The sequence below is a fragment of the Panulirus ornatus genome, chromosome 6, assembly GCF_036320965.1.
Source record: "Panulirus ornatus isolate Po-2019 chromosome 6, ASM3632096v1, whole genome shotgun sequence".
In the NCBI taxonomy this organism is placed as follows: domain Eukaryota; kingdom Metazoa; phylum Arthropoda; class Malacostraca; order Decapoda; family Palinuridae; genus Panulirus; species Panulirus ornatus.
Genome location: NC_092229.1, coordinates 2,749,349 through 2,771,495, shown reverse-complemented (window position 1 = coordinate 2,771,495; position 22,147 = coordinate 2,749,349). Strand labels below are relative to the sequence as shown.

The window sequence follows — 22,147 nt, the reverse complement described above, 5'->3', positions numbered from 1 at the left end:
GTGCACAGGAGGATGGATGTGCTGGAAATGAGATGTTTGAGGACAATGTGTGGTGTGAGGTGGTTTGATCGAGTAAGTAACGTAAGGGTAAGAGAGATGTGTGGAAATGAAAAGAGCGTGGTTGAGAGAGCAGAAGAGGGTGTTTTGAAATGGTTTGGTCACATGGAGAGAATGAGTGAGGAAAGATTGACCAAGAGGATATATGTGTCGGAGGTGGAGGGAACGAGGAGAAGAGGGAGACCAAATTGGAGGTGGAAAGATGGAGTGAAAAAGATTTTGTGTGATCGGGGCCTGAACATGCAGGAGGGTGAAAGGAGGGCAAGGAATAGAGTGAATTGGAGCGATGTGGTATACCGGGGTTGACGTGCTGTCAGTGGATTGAATCAAGGCATGTGAAGCGTCTGGGGTAAACCATGAAAAGCTGTGTAGGTATGTATATTTGCGTGTGTGGACGTATGTATATACATGTTTATGGGGGTGGGTTGGGCCATTTCTTTGGTCTGTTTCCTTGCGCTACCTCGCAAACGCGGGAGACAGCGACAAAGCAAAAAAAAAAAAATATATATATATATATATATATATATATATATATATATATATATATGTATATATATATATATATATATATATTGCCATTTCCGGCGTTAGTGAGTCGTTCCAGAACAGATGAATGAGCCTTAGAAAGAAAGCTCCTCATTTGACCCCCTCTTGTATTACTTTCTTTTGGAAAAGTAAAACTGGAGGTGAGGATTTCCTTCCCTCCTGTTTTGCTTTTCCAAAAGAAGCAACAGTGAAGGGAGCCAAGTGAAGAGTTTTCCCTCTTAAGGCTCGGTCATCTGCTCTTGACGCAACCTTAAATGCGGGAAATGGCGAATATATATATATATATATATATATATATATATATATATGTATATATATATATTGTTATTATTATTTTTATTATTATTTATTTTGCTTTGTCGCTGTCTCTCGCGTTAGCGAGGTAGCGCAAGGAAACAGACGAAAGAATGGCCCAACCCACCCACATACACATGTATATACATAAACGTCCACACACGCAAATATACATACCTATACATCTCAATGTACACATATATATACACACACAGACATATACATATATACACATGTACATAATTCATACTGTCTGCCTTTATTTATTCCCATCGCCACCTCGCCACACATAGAATAACAGCCCCCTCCCCCCTCATGTGTGCGAGGTAGCGCTAGGAAAAGACAAACAAAGGCCCCATTCGTTCACACTCGTGTAATAATGCACCGAAACCACAGCTCCCTTTCCACATCCAGGCCCCACAGAACTTTCCATGGTTTACCCCAGACGCTTCACATGCCCTGGTTCAATTCATTGACAGCACGTCGACCCAGGTATACCACATCGTTCCAATTTACTCTATTCCTTGCACGCCTTTCACTCTCCTGCATGTTCAGGCTCCGATCACTCAAAATCTTTTTCACTCCATCTTTCCACCTCCAATTTGGTCTCCCACTTCTCCTCGTTCCCTCCACCTCTGACACATATATCCTGTTAGTCAATCTTTCCTCACTCATTCTCTCCATGTGCCCAAACCATTTCAAAACACCCTCTTCTGCTCTCTCAACCACACTCTTTTTAATTCCACACATCTCTCTTACCCTTACATTACTTACTCGATCAAACCACCTCACACCACATATTGTCCTCAAACATCTCATTTCCAGCACATCCATAGTATATGCAGGTTATATAGGGGGAAATGCTTATATATATATATATATATATATATATATATATATATATATATATATATATATATATATATATATATATATAAAGTGATTACTGCAGTAACAGTACTGTCACAATTGAACTGAATATAGTTTGCTGAAGGCAACTTAAGTAGTGTCTTCATGAATATGTTTCTTCAGGATTTTGAAGAATTTTCATATCAGTTTAAACAGACCAAATAATTTCTAGAAACATATACGACGCAAAGTATTTGGTTGATTGGAGAGAGGTCAGAAAATTCTGAACATTGCTCTTGAATGTGTTTTCTTTGAGTTGGATACCTCTGAAACCATTGGTAATAAATTTGGCATAAAACTGCTGTTGATTATAGACAAGGATTTCATTGAGGGTTATTACTATTGACGATGGTAGAAGATTTGTATTTGTAATTATGCTTTCATTCCATAGAAATAAAGGGTATGATTACATTACTAAAGAGCTTAAAGATATCTAGATATGTAGAAAAGCTATCTTGTTAAACTGGACGGTAACAAGGTTTATTTCATGTTGTGGTATATTGTCAGTAGATGTATGGTGTTACAGGAATTTGAAGTATTTTTAAATTTCCATAAGTTTTGCTTTCCAAAGTGCTTAAGGGAATTGCCAAAGATATCCTTATATAATATCTATGACGTAACAAGTATGATATTGGGATGAATTTATGTTGGATAGACTTCAAGGGATGTGCAAGGACTCTGAACAAGATTGTAAATTATACTGATTAGACTTTTTCCTCCAAAACTTTATCTGCAGAAGATAATGTATATCTGATCCTGGTGTAACCACATTGTTTCTCTAAAAGTCAGGAGCAAAGTTTCATGATCATATATACATCAAAATGCAATCAAATTAAAACTCATTGCAGCGCAGTAATTATTATATGTTGAAAGATTTCCTAAGCTTTGGATACCAAGAGATATGATAATTTAGATTTTTTTAATTCATTGCCCTTGCACACTCCTTTTAGATCCAGAAAATTTATTGCATACATTAGAAAGTAATGTGTACTAGAAATGTTGAAATAGTTTTCTTACATGTCTTGTTCTTACACAATGTTAATTTTTTACCCATACCTAACAACTTTTGGCTTATCTTTCCACACATTTATGAAATGTATATTCTTTTTTAGATATGTGAAATGAAGTTGTTAATTGTTAGTGATAGAGTTTTCAAAGGCTTTATCTAAAGATAACAGATAATGAACTTGTAATATTGCTGCTATTTTTCTAGATACCTAATATTGAAATAAACATGACTGAAAGAAACTTGTTGTCTTTCTTCCTTTTTATGAAATACCCATGTCATGATGCAGGAGTATGATTAGAGGTATCATATTCCAGAATGTGTATTCTAACATCTTCAGTCTGGCATAACAAAATATCGGCAAGCTTCAAGCCCTCCCCATCCTTCCATCTTCAATTTGGTCCCCTCCTTCTCCATGTCCTCTCGACTTATAACAAAGGGATCCTTTTTGTCAACCTCCTCATTCATTCCTTCAATATGACCTGACCAAAGCATTTCAGCACATTCTTTTCAGCTCTCAAAATCACACTCCTTTTTTTTTTTTAATACTTCACCTGTGTTATCATTTTGTTAGTTACATGATCAACCAACACACACCACATGTCCTTAAACATTTAATGTCCAACACATCCACCCTCCTCAACACATTCTCACATATCCCGTCCCTCGCATCCATACAATATTGTTCAGAGTACTAACCTTCAAACACCCATTTTCGCCCTTCCAGATAATGACCTCTCTTTCCATACTTTCTTCATTGTCCTTTGAGATCATAGATACTGAAAATACTGTGACACCACGAAAACACATATTTGCCATTATGAGAGTATAATTCATGTATTGCAAATGAAAGTAGCCTTTCCCTGTTCTGGCTCAGCAGCTTCTGTTACTGATAGTTGCGTTGGACCTAGACTCTGTAATGGCCCACAGCCTCTGCCAGCCCGCATACCCGTAATGCTGGTATGAATAGCAAGATTAAACTAAACGACCAGGTGAGCCTGCAGTCCGGCCGCTATGAGCTGGCGAGGCTCAAGTGATCAGTGCTCCATCAGGCAGGACCATGAGGGGCGGACACCGACGTGGGCGGTAATAAATCACCATATGTAGGTCCTGGCAGATTGGTACTCGCACATAATGGATCCTCTAATTGAATTTCCATCGTCTATGACAGTCTCCAGGGGAAGAAAGGATTGGAAAACTTACTCTGGGTATCTTCGAAAAAAATCTTCCGTGACGAAAATCAGTCTCTATCCTACAGCTCTACTGATTTATCTCCTGCCATCTGAACCTACCTACTGACTCGAATCTTAACCTTCACGTCACACCTCTAAGACTTCTGCTACCTGATGGTTCAGTCCTTAGAGACATTTTGTCCTCTTTGTTTTTAGATATTCTTTATTGTATATATAAAGAATATATTGCTATTTCTGTTTTTCCCATATCCTCAGTCTAAGATTAAGTAAAGTTCTCAGACTGCCTATGATTTTGAAAGCGACAGACACCATAGGTACAATCACACAGCACCAGTGCTGCAATATCCAAGTTACATTTGTGATCTTATATCAATTCCAAACTGCTGCAAGTCAGAGCAGTGATCAGAATGCAACACGTCACTGCACTGGAAGCTGTCACCTACACGCAAGCATCTCTAGACGTGTGGTTCAACAAATCCAGTGTCTTCGCCGTGAACTAGATCACTGAGGATGCGTAGGTTTGCTTACGCCCTCACGGTATTGCCTACACGCCTCTCTAGAAGCAGCTGAAGCATCATCATCAAGAATTCACATTCTTCCTCCCATGTAAAATTTTAGGCCTTCAAGAACTGGTGATATCATTCTAGGAATTACTATCTCAAAGCGTCGCATTGTAACAGATAATGAATTGCAGAATATCTGTTAATCCGGCCGGGACTTATACATTTCTTACTGTATTTTGGAACGTATAGCCCCAACACCTTAGCGAAAGTAGAGTGTCATTACTGTTTATGTGTTACGGGGAGATAGTTTTGCTCCCGTGTTGCCCCGTTTTCTTAACCTTGTATAAGTGTGCCGTGTTTTTCCTTTCTATATATGCACACACACTCATGCACACATCTGTAACATGCCAAGTAGTCATTCTACTAAGCTACTACTACGGGAGGATGAACAGGTAGGTGGACTGTGGAGCTAATGCTGCGCAAGGATTCGAACCGACGCGGCCTTGATCCCAAGCGACCATACATGCGTGACGGTCAGTGATGATAACCGATACACCACACAAATTGCTGTATGTGAGAGCGCCGAAAGACTAGTAAAGAACACTCCCTTAAGCTTCGCATGCTGTCTGTGGTGAGGTACAGTAAGTGAGATGAAGAGTAATTCGGTTCATTGTATTTGTCGCACGTGGATGTCTGGTGCCACCAGCAAGTATGTCGTTTGTAATGTTTGATTATTTATTTATTTTTTCCTTTAAGGCGTCATGTTGCACTTAGCACTCAAGGGAAACTAATGGGTGTGTATTTCCTTCATCATTTTCATTGAATGTGCAAGAGTAGAACACATCCACGAGTATCTATCTCTCAGAGCAATGAACAATACGTGGCGCTGTCAAAATATGTAAACATTCGCTGATGAGTATCAACCATCATTGTACGACACATCTGAAATAAACTTTAACTTTCTTAGTTGCTGTGTGACACTACTGATAGCATGCAAACTTTATGGGGCTGGCATCCACAAGTCTACAACAGAGCATGTATAGTCTTACCATTAAATCACCACTTCAAGGTATTCATATTTCCTCGCTTGGTGATATCAATGAAAAAGATAAGTTCAATCGCTTCAAGAATTAACTTTATTTGTAATGTAAGTAAAGTTAATGCGCTTCAAGAATTAAATCTATTTGTAATGTGCAAAATAGATATCGCCTTTTCGTACAATGATGAAATAATCGCTCATCGAAATAATATATGATGTTCAAAAGAAATACAGAACCAAGGGACATTCTTTTTTATTCTAAAGATGTTTTCTGACTGCTTGATTGTCATTCCTCGTTTGTTGTGGGCTTCAGCAGGAGCTGCCTGAGGAAGGGCAAGTGATGCTTACATCACACGACGAGTCTGTCACAGAAAACGACTTTGGAAACGTTATTTATTAGTGTTCGTTACTCTTGGGAACAAACAGTAATGGATTTATGCAGTTTGACAAAGAACAAGGTTAGTGTATCATAATTATTTATAATTTTGCAACTCAAAAAGCTTTGAATCACGTGAGGCCTATCAATGTTAACTGAGGTTGTCGACAGTCATCCTGTGGTTAAGCATCATCCGCCACGGTCGGTCCCCACGCTGAGAAGAATTATTTTCGTCACCATTATTATCATTTTCTAATTCTAATTCTTCACCTGATCGTTACATTGTGTAAATTCTTGTACGTTTCCTTACATCATATGCGTCGGCTTATGATATATTCCCCCATAATATAAGTATCCTCACACAGTGGGTTTTTGCCGAATATTACGTCCACGAGTTTGACTCGCCTCGTTTAAAGATATTCAAAGGTTTACTTTTCACCACATCCTCTGGTATGTGCTTTCAGTAATTTGCAGTTCTGTTGGTAAATGAATACTTTCTGGAACATAATTCGATTGCTTTCTTTTTTTATAGGCTCGTGATACCATTGCAATATAGATCATAGAACTAGGTAACAAGTACCTCGGTAATCAGTTATACATTTCGATTGTATTCGGTTTAAGACGCCTTCGCTGAAAAGAAGACACTACCATATCGTAAAGTCTCGTATTGGAGCTTCATCCTTATTGTATATTTGTTATTGGTCTGCAGAATGTGACGACGATTGCAGTTCCTTAAATCAGTAATGGACATGTAGGTTTACCTCAGCTGAGACCTGCTGATTGAACACGCATCGTTAGCGTAGCTATGTTTGATGTTCATGCCTTTGTTTTCAGGAGAATGACAAACGGGTTTTAGTTTGATTACGTGATTTTCCGTTGTTATCGATATCAAAATCTTACATAGAGGTGTAGCGTTGTGTGTGGAAATTTTGAATAGGATCAGAGCAAAGGGGAATTTTTCGGTATGGGAAGACTACATCATTTGTAAGATTAAGCGATAAAAGATTACAAAACAAAATACAAGTATTGAATTATAAGGAACTTTATATGATAATGATCAGAGTTTCAAAGGATGCGTTTTACTTAAAGGCTCAAACCGCTCTCTCTCTCTCTCTCTCTCTCTCTCTCTCTCTCTCTCTCTCTCTCTCTCTCTCTCTCTCTCTCTCTCTCTCTCTCTCTCTCTCTCGTGTGCTCTTATAGCATTATGGTGCGTTGTGTTATAGCAGAACTGGCACCGTGATCATGCGTCGCCGCAAAGACCCTTAGATTTGAGCTGTGTTTACAGGCAGAAAAAATTCGTGTCTGCCTCATGACAAAGACTTGTGTCTGTGTTCTGATAGACAAGAAAGTTATTTTTGCATCCTGATGGACAGACAAAACACTTGTGTTCAGATCATGACAAAATAAGGCTCGTGTCTACATCATATAGAAAGTAGAGTTTGTTTAATTTATGGATCTTGACAGACAAACCGAGAATTATTGACCATTTTATCACAAACAAGTAGACTCAGTGACTGACTGTTAATGAGACAACCACAAAATTCACTCTTTTTGTTATGATTGATAGAAAGATTTAAGGCTGTATCGTGGCGGACTGAGAATTCGTGGTCGTGATTCACAGATTCAGGATCCGTGGTCGTGATTCCCGTATTCAGAATCCATGGTCGTGATTCACCAAACGAGTGTAGGTATTTTTTTTTTAGAGGCGTAGAGATAGTGTCGCTGATGGGATGAGATCAAGGTTACTGGTGTGGTGTTATGGTGAGAGACAGATAAAAGTTAATTCATTCCATACAAACAATGTGCACCTCACTGGCGAATAGGCTTCGCGGATATTGGCTTTCCCTGCACAGGTCGTGGTCGCTCCTCGACTCACAGTCAGCACGAAAGCTGGATCAAACTATATTATCAAAGCTGTGGCGAGTAATGGTTAATGTGTGTGTGTGTGTGTGTGTGTGTGTGTGTGTGTGTGTGTGTGTGTGTGTGTGTGTGTTTTCATTTTTACTGTAACTGACCGTTTTGCTTAACTGGGTTAGCATGAGGAATAGACAGACAATAGCCATAATCGCACTTAAACATTCTCCAGTTATCGTGTATAGAGCATCGAAAGCTGAGCCCACCATCCACAGCAAAGCCCCACAGATCGAGTGTATGGTTTCCCTTCACTGCTTCATGTGTTCTGGTTCAGTTCACTTACAGCACTTCGCGCGCGCCCCATATACCACATCGATCCAGTTTCGTTATGTCCAGTGCACGCCACTCGCCCTCTTGAATGTTTAAGCCCCGATACCCCAAGGCCTTCTTTCCTCCATCCTTCCATCTCGGATTTCCCTTCTCTTTTGCTCCCTTCACTTTTAGCAAATAGATCCCTTAATTATTTTTTCGCTCATATTCTATTTGGTTGGTTTTCGGCCAATAATAGTTCTTACTGAAAATTTTCATTTATGAGTGGCTGCACGTAGATTCACTACTAAGACTTTTTCAAGTTAAACTTTTGTTGATAATACTTCTGGCGAGTCACTGGTAAGAAGGATGATAATGCTGTCAGCAAGTCACTACAAAAGATTGAACACCAACTCATATCCTAAGTTTGTTGCCCTACGAAGTTGAATTATGTGTACTTACTAAAGGGATATAGAAACGTAAAGGAATACAGAGGAACGCAAAGAGCAACAAACCACTGGGTCCTTTCGAGGTTGATTTTGGTAGTGGAAGTAATCAGACACAGAAATCAGTGAGGTAAAAGTAGACAAGCAAACAGATGACCTAAGGAAGATGACCTGTAACCTGGATATGTAACTCCGGAAGCACAAATATTGTCAGTCGTGCACTTAACGCGTAGTAGTTGTCAGGTTTATTCTTAGACGTATCTACTGTGCTGCTTTAAACTACTCGCAATGGTAAACCATTTCATACGTTGATTGAACAGTCCTGACGAAGGAAAAGTATTCGGCTTCATTCTTAGTAAAACGTTTGCCCATGAGTTTTGGATTCAGTAATGCGAATGAAATCCGATGATTCTCGCGTTTAATAGCTAGTTAGTTCAAGATAGTCAAAATATTTGATAATTTTGGGTATATATCAGACTGACTCTTAACCTTCTCTTTTCTAAGCCACATATGTTCGTGTAATCAGCTTTCATAGGATTTGTGTCTCACTCTGGGAATGGATAGCTTCCCCCTCGCTTTGCTATCTCTTGTCTGTTCCTTTTTTTTTCATATAGGATGACCAAACATGGATTCAGTATTCAACGCTGGTACGCACCTGTGGATTGTACAGTGTGAGAATTGATTAATGAGACTTAACTTCGAATGCTGTGTCTAGGAATCACAGAATTTTGTTCGTCTTTTTCCACAGCTACGGACGGATTGCTGACTTGGCTGTCGGTCATCAGGGAATTTTACACTCGTCTATTTTTCTAGTTTTCTAATCTAACAAAATTCATACAGTAATTTTCATTCTCATTTATGCATCCGATATTTAAGCCTTTGTACTTACCGAGATTAAAACTCATTTGCCATCAAAGAGCTTGGTTTATAAGTTTGTCTGTGTTAGCTTGTATCTGTAGACGTTCTGTTTCTGCTGTAAACTTGTGTATTGATAAAGGTAACAAGATATATCTTTTCAAAGTCCGGATAATCTGTTCACCTTGCCAGCTGTAAGCGTCACTGAAGTAGGTGATACATGTACCACGTTTTCATTATCATGATAGCCTCGCTTACGGTTGATTAACGCGTAGAAAAATGTCCTTTGAAACTTTGAGTGAAAAAGTAAAGCGACAGAAAATGCACTTCAGCGCATCTGTGAACTAAGGCCATATATATATCATATTTTGTCGCTGTCTCCGCGTTAGCGAGGTAGCGCAAGGAAACCGACGAAAGAATGGCCCAACCCACCCACATACACATGTATATACATACACGTCCACATACCTATACATTTCAACGTATACACACACACACACACACACACACACACACACACACACACACACACACACATATATATATATATATATATATATATATATATATATATATATATATATATATATATATATATATATATATATATATATCCCTGGAGATAGGGGAGAAAGAATTCTTCCCACGTATTCCCTGCGTGTCGTAGAAGGCGACTAAAAGGGAAGGGAACGGGGGGCTAGAAATCCTCCCCTCTCGTTTTTCATTTTCCTAAAGAAGGAACAGAGAAGGGGGCCAAGTGAGGATGTTCCCTCAAAGGCTCAGTCCTCTGTTCTTAACGCTACCTCGCTAATGCGGGAAATAGCGAATAGTATGAATATATATACATACACAGACATATACATATATACACATGGACATAATTCATACTTGCTGTCTTTATTCATTCTCCGCATGCGCGCGAGGTAGCGATAGGAAAAGACAACAAAGGCCACATTCGTTCACACTCAGTCTCTAGCTGTCATGCATAATGCACCGAAACCACAGCTCCCTTTCCACATCCAGGCCCCACAAAACTTTTCACGGTTTACCCCAGACGATTCACATTCCCTGGTTCAATCCATTGACAGCACGGCGACTCCAGTATACCACATCGTTCCAATTCACTCTATTCCTTGCACGCCTTTCACCCTCCTGCATGTTCAGGACCCGCTCGCTCAAAATCTTTTTCACTCCATCTTCCACCTCCAATTTGTATATACGTTTATCGGTATAAATTCTTTCGTTCCTCGCCATAACGTGAGATGATACGATTTCCCTGGTAGACTTATTCATCGGCGTGTTATAAGGCCATAAAATGACGCGTTACCTTTAAATGATAGCTCACAGCTGGAAGAGAAATGATTGCGCAGTCTAGGCTTAGTTGGTGGGATGTGGCGATGGATGGCGCTGGGTAGAGAGAGAAGTGGGGGTCGGGTGGGGGATCTTTTGTTGTCGCCTGGTTAGTTCTCTTTGCTCGTTTAGGGTCAACTTAATGTGTACATCGGGGCAACAAGCACTGGTTTCCTCAGTTATGTCAACGAGAGAGAGAGAGAGAGAGAGAGAGAGAGAGAGAGAGAGAGAGAGAGAGAGAGAGAGAGAGAGAGAGAGAGAGAGAGAGAGAGAGAGAGTTACTAAGAACCATTGATCTGTGAAGCAGTTTTGTTCGTGCAATAGATGGTTTAATCCCTGATTTATAGTTGGAGTAAATTCTCTTCACATTCGTGCATGGTCTTCGAATCGTCTTGAATGCCTGAAGAAGCTGTTCAAGATTTTTTTGATTGGTGGTTATAACTTGACGATGAAGACCGTAATGTCCCTGGCAGTCGATAGTCTTAAAGTCTAATTAACTAATCAACTTAAGGTTTTCTCATGTATGAATTATGTGGCCTCCCCCCCTCCCCCATGTCTCAGACCATGGGCTAACCTGTACTCCCTCCGTAGGAACTTTCCAGGGTTGGTCCTTACATGAATATTGACCATAGAGCTACTGAGATCAGGTTGTGTGTAAGGAGTGAGTGTGGTGTTGGTGGGTGTGGCTGTAAGGCACTAAATATCTAGACTACCTCACCCACTGAGATGGGGAAGGTTCCATCCGTGTGGGGTGTTGGTTGACTGTTCACCTTTACAGATGTTTGAGGAAATACCTGTTTTCCACAGTGTTTCCCTCCTGAAGCAGGTGACTGGAGGATGTGATTAACCTACAGGAAGTAATTTCTGGCTATCGCAACACAAGAGAGCTTTTTATCGTCACATGCTCAGCCAATTATCAGATGCATTTCTGGAACACAAAAATGTATGTAGATTGTAAAAATATATTTTTCTACGAAGGATTTACGTTTGCTTATCTTTTATTAAGTATGAAGTAATCAACAGCATTTCCCTGATTTTGAACTAAAGGTGCAGTTCTTATTCATCCCAATTTTTATCTTAATTTCTATCCACCTTATTCTCTGCTGGTATCTGTTTGTGAGACGCCTTGATGGCTGAGAAAAGAAGTAGAGATGAAGAGCCTCTGCACCTGAAGCCTCCTCAAGCCTCCAAAAGCAAACTACAGAAGACTCTAGACTTGATCTGCATAATTCATTACCCTCGCAATAAATCAGGCAGGGGAACGCCCTCTGGTTAAAGCAAGTTTCAAGAAAATTCAAGAAATACTTGAATTAGGACAATCTTAGGGCAAGGAAGAGAAAGGTTAGACAGCACTTGTTTCCAGGTGCCAGGAAAATACTGTTTACATATGCATGGTTGCCACAGGTGGTGTGCAGGAGATATCCAGAACATTGTAAGAAAGAAATTCGTCAAGTGATGATGATGGACACTTGGAAAGAGAATTCCCTAAAGTACCGTGAGGGCTGGACGACATCCAATCACCGACGGAAACCAGTGAGCTGCGTCTCGCTAATTTTCTGCAAGATGAAAATGGACAAGAATGCTGAAAACTTTTTGGCAAAAATGTTCTGTTTTTCTTTGAGAAGAGACGCGTCTGTCTAACAAGTTCGCCACCAACTTGGGTACTACATTTGGCTGATTGGCTGGTTGTTTGGGCTTTAGGCCTATTAACTGTCAGGGTAATTAAGGCCGTCAACATAAGCTACATCCACCTAACGAAAGATTTCGAACGTCTTCAGGTGTTAAGGATAATCTTAAGACCACATATACTCCCTGTTTACCTGGCTCTTGCTACAGCGTTACTTGTTAGTGTTGGATGATTGTTTCTTGTGATGTCAGCGATACTAACCTCTCCAGACTTGTGGTCTTGTTAAGAAAAAGTTCAAGTTCCTTAAGTTATTCTTGAATTAGACGTTATATTTACAGGTTGCGAAAATAGAAAGCAGCAGGAAGTCTACCTGTAATCCTGTCTTCACGTTTGATGTGGTAGAAATGTGGACAAGTGGTACAAATCACAAGAAAACACCGGGTCTTCCACCACTTGTCGACGTGAACTGCACCTTGCTAGGTTTGTATCGTGATCCTTGGGGGAATTTAAGCGTCTTTGCCTCGCAAATTTTAGGTGATTTAGTTATGTATACATTTCTTACAATAACTTTGCCTCCTAATGTCATACACCTGCATAAATGGATGGTGATAATTCCACCTACAGTAACGGGAAGGTGTGGCCGCTGAGACCTACACCACGAAACATTTATCGATCTCTTTATTCAGTGCGATATTTCTGGGCGCGGTAGGGGTAAGGACTCTTGTATTCTTAGGTGTGATGTATGAAGAGGTTCATGGCTGTGTTAGACTGACGGACTCATATAACATACCATTACACTGCATTGCCGGAAACAGAGAGAGGGTCTCTGATAGTTTCCGACACTAAGGGGTTCGACTCCAAGGGACTGTGATAGACACATACTGGCTTCTCATGTGGTGCAGCAGCAGCTGCGGACGACCCCAGAACCAGCAGTCACAGCTGAGAGGTTTTACAGAGTGAGTAAGTAAACAAAGTCTTCCGGGATAAGGTTGAACCAGGGAACAACCGAACGACTGTGTTGGCGAAGAATCTGACACACCCATGAACGTGTTGCCAGCTTTACGAATGGAGGTAATAACTTACTCAGAAACTGGCATTTTACACAGTGGCTTACTGCCGGGGATGATATACCAACGCTCTCACTGTCTAGCTTTAATCTGTGTAACAATTTCTAAGTTGTGACTGATATAGACGTGAACACTGGGATCAAGACGACATCATGAGGCGTGTTAACGCCTGGTCAGGGAGGGAGACACGGGCCCAACACCTTCCTCTTTATTTCCGTAGCTGTGGGACGCAGTGATCCCAGAATTTCATGGCATGATCCTCTTAGAAGCTACGGACATTCTTTTTCAAAAATTTATGAAAATCCGTTTTCTATGTGCTGGATTGTTCTGTAAAGAGGGAGGGAGACGCTGGGATATAAAGTCATCCATGAAGTGGACGTAAATGTATTCATAGGAAACTTTGCGAGTGGTTGAGCGTGTTGGTCGAGGAGATGAACAGTGCCAAAGGTCGTGAGAAACGGGTACGCGTGCTCGGCGGGAGGAGGGGGGCGTGGCCAAGCCTGTGGTGGTGGTGGTAGAGGAGGTGCAGGACCAGTGACGGCGTGTGTGCCGTGTGGGGCCGGCGGACTGCCCTCTTACCACCATACTTCACCTGCGCGCTCACTCACACACCGCGGGACGGACGCCTCACCTCCACCGCGTCCAGCCAAAAGAAATGACAACACACTTCGAACACTCGTCTTGTATCTTGTAACCGTAGCAACCCCGGCTAACCCACCAGATATTTGTCATTCATTTAACTCATTACTGACCCAAGTTGGACTAGCATGGACTCGTACATTGTCCCAACTCTTTAGTTAACCCCTCTCGTCTGCAGGTTCAACACGGGCATCAATAAAAGTAATATCCTTTGTATTCTGACGCAACGCGGGAACAGACGAGAGGTAGACATTGTTGTCTTGAACAGACGTCAGCGCTACACCAACATCGTGTACAATCAATGGTCGTGCCTTACGTCTCAATTAAATCCATGCAAGAATTACAGCAATCATTAGTGATTATAGATGTGTCTGTCGTAATGGTGATGTAACTATGGTAGTATGTGCGTCAACGACGGTCAGACACGGGAATTCCACATGACAGCCTGGGTGTTGAGGAACGTCCTGGACACCTCAAGTGTTATCACCAACCGTAGTAACACTGGGATGAGGGGCAGCTGCAGTGTAGTGGGAGCACCTGCAGTGTAACTGGAGTGTGTACTGAGAACTACTGCACTGTAACTGAGTGCCTCAGGGCAGCCATGTAATTAGAGCAATAAAGCTGGTAAGGGTGTGGCGAGAGTAGCGAATTCGTTATATGCAGCAACAGCGTTAGTGTAGTGAGTAACTAAAGTTTAGAGAGAGGAGCAGTAACTGTACCCATGGTAGAGTGAGAGATACATTGATAATGTAGTGAGAACACCGTCGTCAGTGTTGTGAGAGTGTATGGAGGCCATGAACAGTGTCATGAGAACAGTGTAGCGAGAGAAAAAGGACCTATACAAAGAGAATTGTCTCAGAAAGTTTCTATCTCCTGTGGACGTGAAGGTGTTACTAAGGTCAACACAGATGACCTGAGTTGACCTGGTCCCAGGCGAGCTTACCTTCACCATGATGGGCAGAGAATGGATCGACAGCATCGACAAAAGGTAAGATGATCATGAATGTTCTTAAAGATGATCAAGAGTCGAAGAGTCTTGAGATGTATGGCGGATGTGATCAGGTTTGTTTTCCCATGTGACTTACATTGTGCAACAGTTCGCATCTCCCGTATGACCTGCATTACGGCAACAGGTCTTTGAACGACCTAACCTGCATTGAGATATCAGGTAAGACCTGAACAGGTAACTAGCTGCAGCAACAGGTCAAGTCTCTTGTGTAATCTGTAACTGTAGGAGTTGTAGTTGTGTTGTAAATATGTGGTCTGTATTGTGAAAATCAACAAGTTATCCAACATGAACTGTGACATGGCAACAGGTCGCATTCCCTACGTCACTTCCTCCTAAGCAACAGGTCTGACTTCCCGCGTGACCTGCAACAGGTCAGAGCTTCTGCATGACTTTCATCTTAGGAATGGGTCTGATTTTTTCGCATGATTATCATTATAACAACAGGTCAGAGTTCCCACATGACCTGTGTTATGGCAACAGGTTAAGTCTTGTTTGTGATATGTATTGTGATACCTGGTCAGAGTTCGTGTAAATTTCATGAGAACCTGTCAGGTCTCGTGTGTAACCTGTGATTTAGAACAGGTCATCAAAGCCTCCACTTGTATGACGGTCAGATCTGAGTTATAGGTATTTCTATAGCAGTAGGTTGTAGGTCCAACACACACAACCTGTCTAATACAACCGGGTCGGACCTGAGGGTGGATGGGAGAAAGTGCTAACGTTAGCTGTGGTGTGGATGTACACACAAATGTCCTGGTGAAGCAGCAATGACTCTCGTTGAAGTTTATGTTGTAAGTTAAAGTCGAGTTTTGTTATGTCTCAACTTTCCCTCAGTGCTTGATGAAGGCTGCCAGGCGTGCTCTGGCGGTGGGGCTGCGTCGGGCGAGGAAGATACGCAATTCCCAGAAACTTTAGGAAGTCAACACAATGATGGTCTGAGTTTGTTAACTGTGGGAGATCGTGAGGGTGCGAGGTCCTGCCACGTGAACCTGGACTGGGATTTATTCACCACGTGACGTGTGGTTTAACAGGGATTTATATCTGTCACGTGAAACATACTCACAAGGGTTGTGCTTGTCATCACCTGTTACAAGCAGTGCTTGTACGCACCTGACATGACCGGGACGTGTGTGCCGACGGTTAGTCGACCTTCCGTGTGGCTATCATGAACGAGGGACTCGCGTCTACACCCCACACAGGCGTTGCTGAGTCCTCCCTCCCTCCCTCCCTCCCTACTTGTGGTTACGCCGCGGACGAAGACTCATCCTCGTCGAGGTTGTAGTATCACTGGTGGACGAAGAGGAATACAGTCTCTTCGGGGAACTTTTCACTCTAGAAAAAGCCATCATAACCCAGCTACTGATTGTAGCACAGCCTCGAAGCTGCTGGAGCCCCGTAAAAAGGGGTCGTAGGGTTGTGTAATTAAAAGATTGTATTAACCGACTTGGCGCAGACAAAAACATGCGCCAATTATGGCCACCTCAGAAGAAAGAAAATTACTGGGGAAAATGTTGAAAATTAATATGAGCTCCCTAGTTGCATGTAGCCTTGACTCTTAGAGGGAGGAAGGATAGAGGAAGAGGGAAAGACGGGAGGAGGGAAGGAATTCCACAGCTTTGTTGTTTGTGATGCGGAGGCATTATAACGGTCAAGCCTCGTGTGGCTCTTCTACACACCGAAACTAAGGGAAGTGTTATCCATATTTGTGTTGAGGGTACAGGCTTCAGTGGCAGGGACACACACACACACACACACACACACACACACACACACACACACACACACACACACACATGGTAGTAACATCACAGGGGATGGTTGAGGAGAGGTGATGGTTTCTGATATCATGTATTTACTACTTCACTCGGAGAATCGAACCCTGGATCATCTGTGTCTGAGCCAAGTAGCCTAAGGTGGTGAATCAGCGAGTAGTGACGGAGGAGATGCTGTTTTAAGCTCAGCTCTTCGTAGCTTGCAGGTTAGGCTACCTGGTTGCCACACCGATGGTCCAGGGTTCGATTCTCGGTGTATAGTGTTAAATAGTTTATATATATATATATATATATATATATATATATATATATATATATATATATATATATATATTGTAAACTCAACAGCTTTTGTATTATCTTTAAGGTTAGAGCCGGAAGTGCCAAGTTTAGTTAGGGTTGTATAAGCGCCGAGTCTTAAAGTGGTTCCCATGGCAACCTGACCACTTTGTGACAGTATCGCATCTGATATTAATGACGTAAACAGCTTCAAAACTATGCATAATGTTCCTTTGTTTAGCGCGTATAAATTGGTTAGTATAGGGATGAGAGGCAGGAGGGGTGTGAGGTGTGGGTAAAGCATGAGGAGACTTGCGGGGGGAGAGGAATGTTCGACCGCCGGTAGGAGACGACAGGCAGGTGCTCCTGCCAGGGGTGAGAAGGCAGCATCTGGGGGTAACGACATGGTAAGGTGCCCTTGTAGGGGGGGTAAGACGTCAGGAGCTGGGTGACTAAACCACGATGTGATTGGTCAGTGTGGTGTGTGTAGTGGTGAGGGTAGACGCCTGCGGTGGTAACCACAGGGTGCGTGGGTGGTGGTGTGTTGTGGGGCAGCAGATGAGTGGTGCTAAAAGAGCTAGAGTAGCTCCTCTGCGATAAGATGACTTAAAGCCTTCTAAACTCTCATGCCTCCTGCACTGATCGAACATAAACGTCTTGGAGTAAGTCTGACAGGTACGCTCCGCTACCAGGGTGGGAAGGTAGTCAATGGTACTTCCGAGTGCACCGCCTTAGATGGTGATCCTGGCCCCACCGTGAGGAGGACTAGGCGGACAACAAGGATGGCGCTTCACATGGGCGGCCATGACATGTCCATGGTCGCGCCATTAGCCACTAGATTCACAAGGTTTGCCATTTTGGCCAAGGATTCAAGGTTTATTTATTATAACCCAAGTATAAAGCTTATATATATATATAATATATATATATATATAATATATATATATAATATTAGTATATTTATTTTTTTTTTTGTTTTAGCTGTCGCGATTGGACGCGTTGGTGGTAGTCAAGGAACGACGAAAGGAATGCAGCTGCCCCTAAACAATGTTATAAAATACTTAGCAAACAAAATTACAATACCTTACTATGAATGTCAAATAGCATAACAGACTAATATAAGCCACTGCACACAAGTTAACGTTCCTTATTCTCCGATAGCCACTCGCCACAAGAAGACACCTCCCCCCTCAATGTTTGCGATACATAGGAAGTAAAGCCCATGTTCACATGTCTTAGCTGTCATGCAATAAGATGCCAAACAACTCTCTATTCAATTCCGGCCCACAGAGTTTGCCATGGTTTTAATTGTTTCCATCCCTGGATTTCACTATTACAGCATCAAAGTTATAAACATCGGGTCCAATACTATTCCTTGCCGCCTTTAGACGCTTGGCAATGTTCGTGTTGCCCGATAATACAAACTGTTGCTGATTCATGTTCAATTCCGCATTAGTCGTGCCCACTATTTCGAAAAGTTCGTCACCGAAACAATATACTATTGGTAATATTACTCAGTTATCTGTCCAGTGCCCAAACATTTCAAAGCATTTGTGACTCTAGCAGTCTTTTAATCGAGAATCTATTTACTTGAATACTGAGCTCGATCAAACCACTCGACGGACACAATGGGCCAAAACTATTTCCAGGACTGACGGGGCCTCCTGGGGGCCTCTAAGAAGCTGGCTCGGAACCATACAACATTTGAAGAAACATATTCTTAACAGAACATTGGTTTCCGCAGTTTAATGTTCTGCGTAGCGTCTTCAAGAGTTGTCCAGGAGTATTGTACCTGGAAATACGTTGTTGGGACATGGTTTGGTGGTTTGATCGAGTGAGTAACGTAAGGGTAAGAGAGATGTGTGGAAATAAAAAGAGCGTGGTTGAGAGAGCAGAAGGGGGTGTTTTGAAGTGGTTTGGGCACATGGAGAGGATGAGTGAGGAAAGATTGACCAAGAGGATATATGTGTCGGAGGTGGAGGGAACAAGGAGAAGAGGGAGACCAAATTAGAGGTGGAAAGATTGAGTGAAAAAGATTTTGTGTGATCGGGGCCTGAACATGCAGGAGGGTGAAAGGAGGGCAAGGAATAGAGTGAATTGGAGCGATGTGGTATACCGGGGTTGACGTGCTGTCAGTGGATTGAAGCAGGGCATGTGAAGCGTCTGGGGTAAACCATGGAAAGCTGTGTAGGTATGTATATTTGCGTGTGTGGACGTATGTATATACATGTGTATGGGGGGGGGTTGGGCCATTTCTTTCGTCTGTTTCCTTGCGCTACCTCGCAAACGCGGGAGACAGCGACAAAGTATAATAAAAATATATATATATATATGTATATATATATATATATATATATATATATATATATATATATATATATATATATATATATATTTTTTTTTTTTTTTTTTTGCTTTGTCGCTGTCTCCCGCGTTTGCGAGGTAGTGCAAGGAAACAGACGAAAGAAATGGCCCAACCCACCCCCATACACAATGTATATACATACACGTCCACACACGCAAATACACATACCTCTACATCTCAATGTACACATATATATACACACAGACACATACATATATACCCATGCACACAATTCACACTGTCTGCCTTTATTCATTCCCATCGCCACCTCGCCACACATGGAATAACATTCCCCTCCCCCCTCATGTGTGCGAGGTAGCACTAGGAAAAGACAACAAAGGCCCCATTCGTTCACACTCAGTCTCTAGCTGTCATGCAATAATGCCCGAAACCACAGCTCCCTTTCCACATCCAGGCCCCACACAACTTTCCATGGTTTACCCCAGACGCTTCACATGCCCTGATTCACTCCACTTACAGCACGTCAACCCCGGTATACCACATCGATCCAATTCACTCTATTCCTTGCCCGCCTTTCACCCTCCTGCATGTTCGGGCCCCGATCACACAAAATCTTTTTCACTCCATCTTTCCACTTCCAATTTGGTCTCCCACTTCTCCTCGTTCCCTCCACCTCCGACACATATATCCTCTTGGTCAATCTTTCCTCACTCATTCTCTCCATGTGCCCAAACCATTTCAAAACACCCTCTTCTGCTCTCTCAACCACGCTCTTTTTATTTCCACACATCTCTCTTACCCTTACATTACTTACTCGATCAAACCACCTCACACCACACAATGTCCTCAAACATCTCATTTCCAGCACATCCACCCTCCTGCGCACAACTCTATCCATAGCCCACGCCTCGCAACCATACAACATTGTTGGAACCACTATTCCTTCAAACATACCCATTTTTGCTTTCCGAGATAATGTTCTCGACTTCCACACATTCTTCAAGGCTCCCAGGATTTTCGCCCCCTCCCCCACCCTATGATTCACTTCCGCTTCCATGGTTCCATCCGCTGCCAGATCCACTCCCAGATATCTAAAACACTTTACTTCCTCCAGTTTTTCTCCATTCAAACTTACCTCCCAATTGACTTGACCCTCAACCCTACTGTACCTAATAACCTTGCTCTTATTCACATTTACTCTTAACTTTCTTCTTTCACACACTTTACCAAACTCAGTCACCAGCTTCTGCAGTTTCTCACATGAATCAGCCACCAGCGCTGTATCATCATATATATATATATATATATATATATATATATATATATATATATATATATATATATATATATATATATATATTTTATCAATATATAGTTATTAGTTTATGTGTCATTAACGCCTCAGCTTTGTAAGTTACATGTGATAAGCTATCCTGGTAAACTTCAGGTACATAGGAAATGCATCTAGATATGTCATCGCACACACACACACACACACACACACACACACACACACACACACACACACACGAAAGAGCGAGGAAACGCGTAGATTTTACAAGGGTTGACCTCGTATCTTTACGGGTTTTCCCGTCGGTACGTGTCAGGGACGCGTCTTTGTGTGCGGAGGGGGTGGGGGACGTGGCGTTCCCAGACAGACCAGAGGTGTAGAGGCAGGTAACGGGCCGTTAACGGGAGCTGGGGATGGGAAAGACTAGTGGAGAAAAAGATGAATGATAACCATCATGAATGTGAGAAATGGTTATTGTATCTTAAACGAGAGGGAAGAGATGATGTGTGACCCCGGGACATACACATTCATGTGGCTCTTCTCCTGAGGAGTTCTGCTTGCAGGAAAGAATGAGGAGGTGAGTGTAGGGGGAGAGAGGAGGTAGATAGTGGGGCTGGAGCAGAAGAAAGTTCTTTGCGATTTCATTCACAGTCAGGAACTGTGAGCACACACGAGAGGCAGAAGAATATTGAGTGGAATTATTCGAACCGAATATGATCACTTATGATCTTGGAATGTTAGGAGTTTTTTGTTTAATTTGTGTATTTAATGGAGGTCGTAATATAAGAGGCAGTCTATATGTAGCATTTCCATGCTGCAGTCGACACCACCGCCCTCTGTGGTGGTGCGTACACATGTACCAGGCGTCATGCCAGGAAGACAACACACACAAGCGTGAGTCATGATAATGCAGACAATAATTATGGTTAATTAGATATATATATACTGACGTGCAGAAATTATATAAAATCACAGACCAAATGCCTCAAGCAAGTTTATGTGCAGATTTAAGGTTCACTGCACTTCACCTGCCATATACATCCACCAGCTATAGACATTCACCAGCCATAGACATCCACAGATAGCAGAAAAGAACATATTGTAGAGAATATGATTTATACATATGATTGTCAATTTCATAATTTCACGGAGTATTACGGACTATGACCATCGGTGGAAGTCCACATTTTTCAACGTTATTGAGCCGAGACAACGAACTTTGTATATTATGGTATACGACAACATCAAGGCACAGTTGGTGAATGACATCAGCGAAACATCACACGTCAGGGGCTTCCCCTAACCTCCTTTACAAGATTCAGATTCTCGGAGGAAAGCCCTTGGTGAGGGGAGGGTAAAGTTCACCCTGGCGATGGGGAGGGTAAAGTTCACCCTGGCGA

The 22,147-nt window shown here is 42.1% G+C and overlaps 1 protein-coding gene across 1 annotated transcript in view; it reads left to right on the top strand.

Moving 5' to 3' along the window:
* Nucleotides 1–13,972: 13,972 nt before the first annotated feature.
* The window catches only part of Epac (Exchange protein directly activated by cAMP), a 396,150-nt gene continuing 387,975 nt past the window's right edge, over nucleotides 13,973–22,147 (top strand). The window contains exon 1 of the mRNA XM_071662355.1: nucleotides 13,973–15,058. Coding sequence (XP_071518456.1) covers nucleotides 15,021–15,058 — 38 coding nt within the window. The 5' untranslated portion in view covers nucleotides 13,973–15,020. The remainder of the gene's footprint in view (nucleotides 15,059–22,147) is intronic.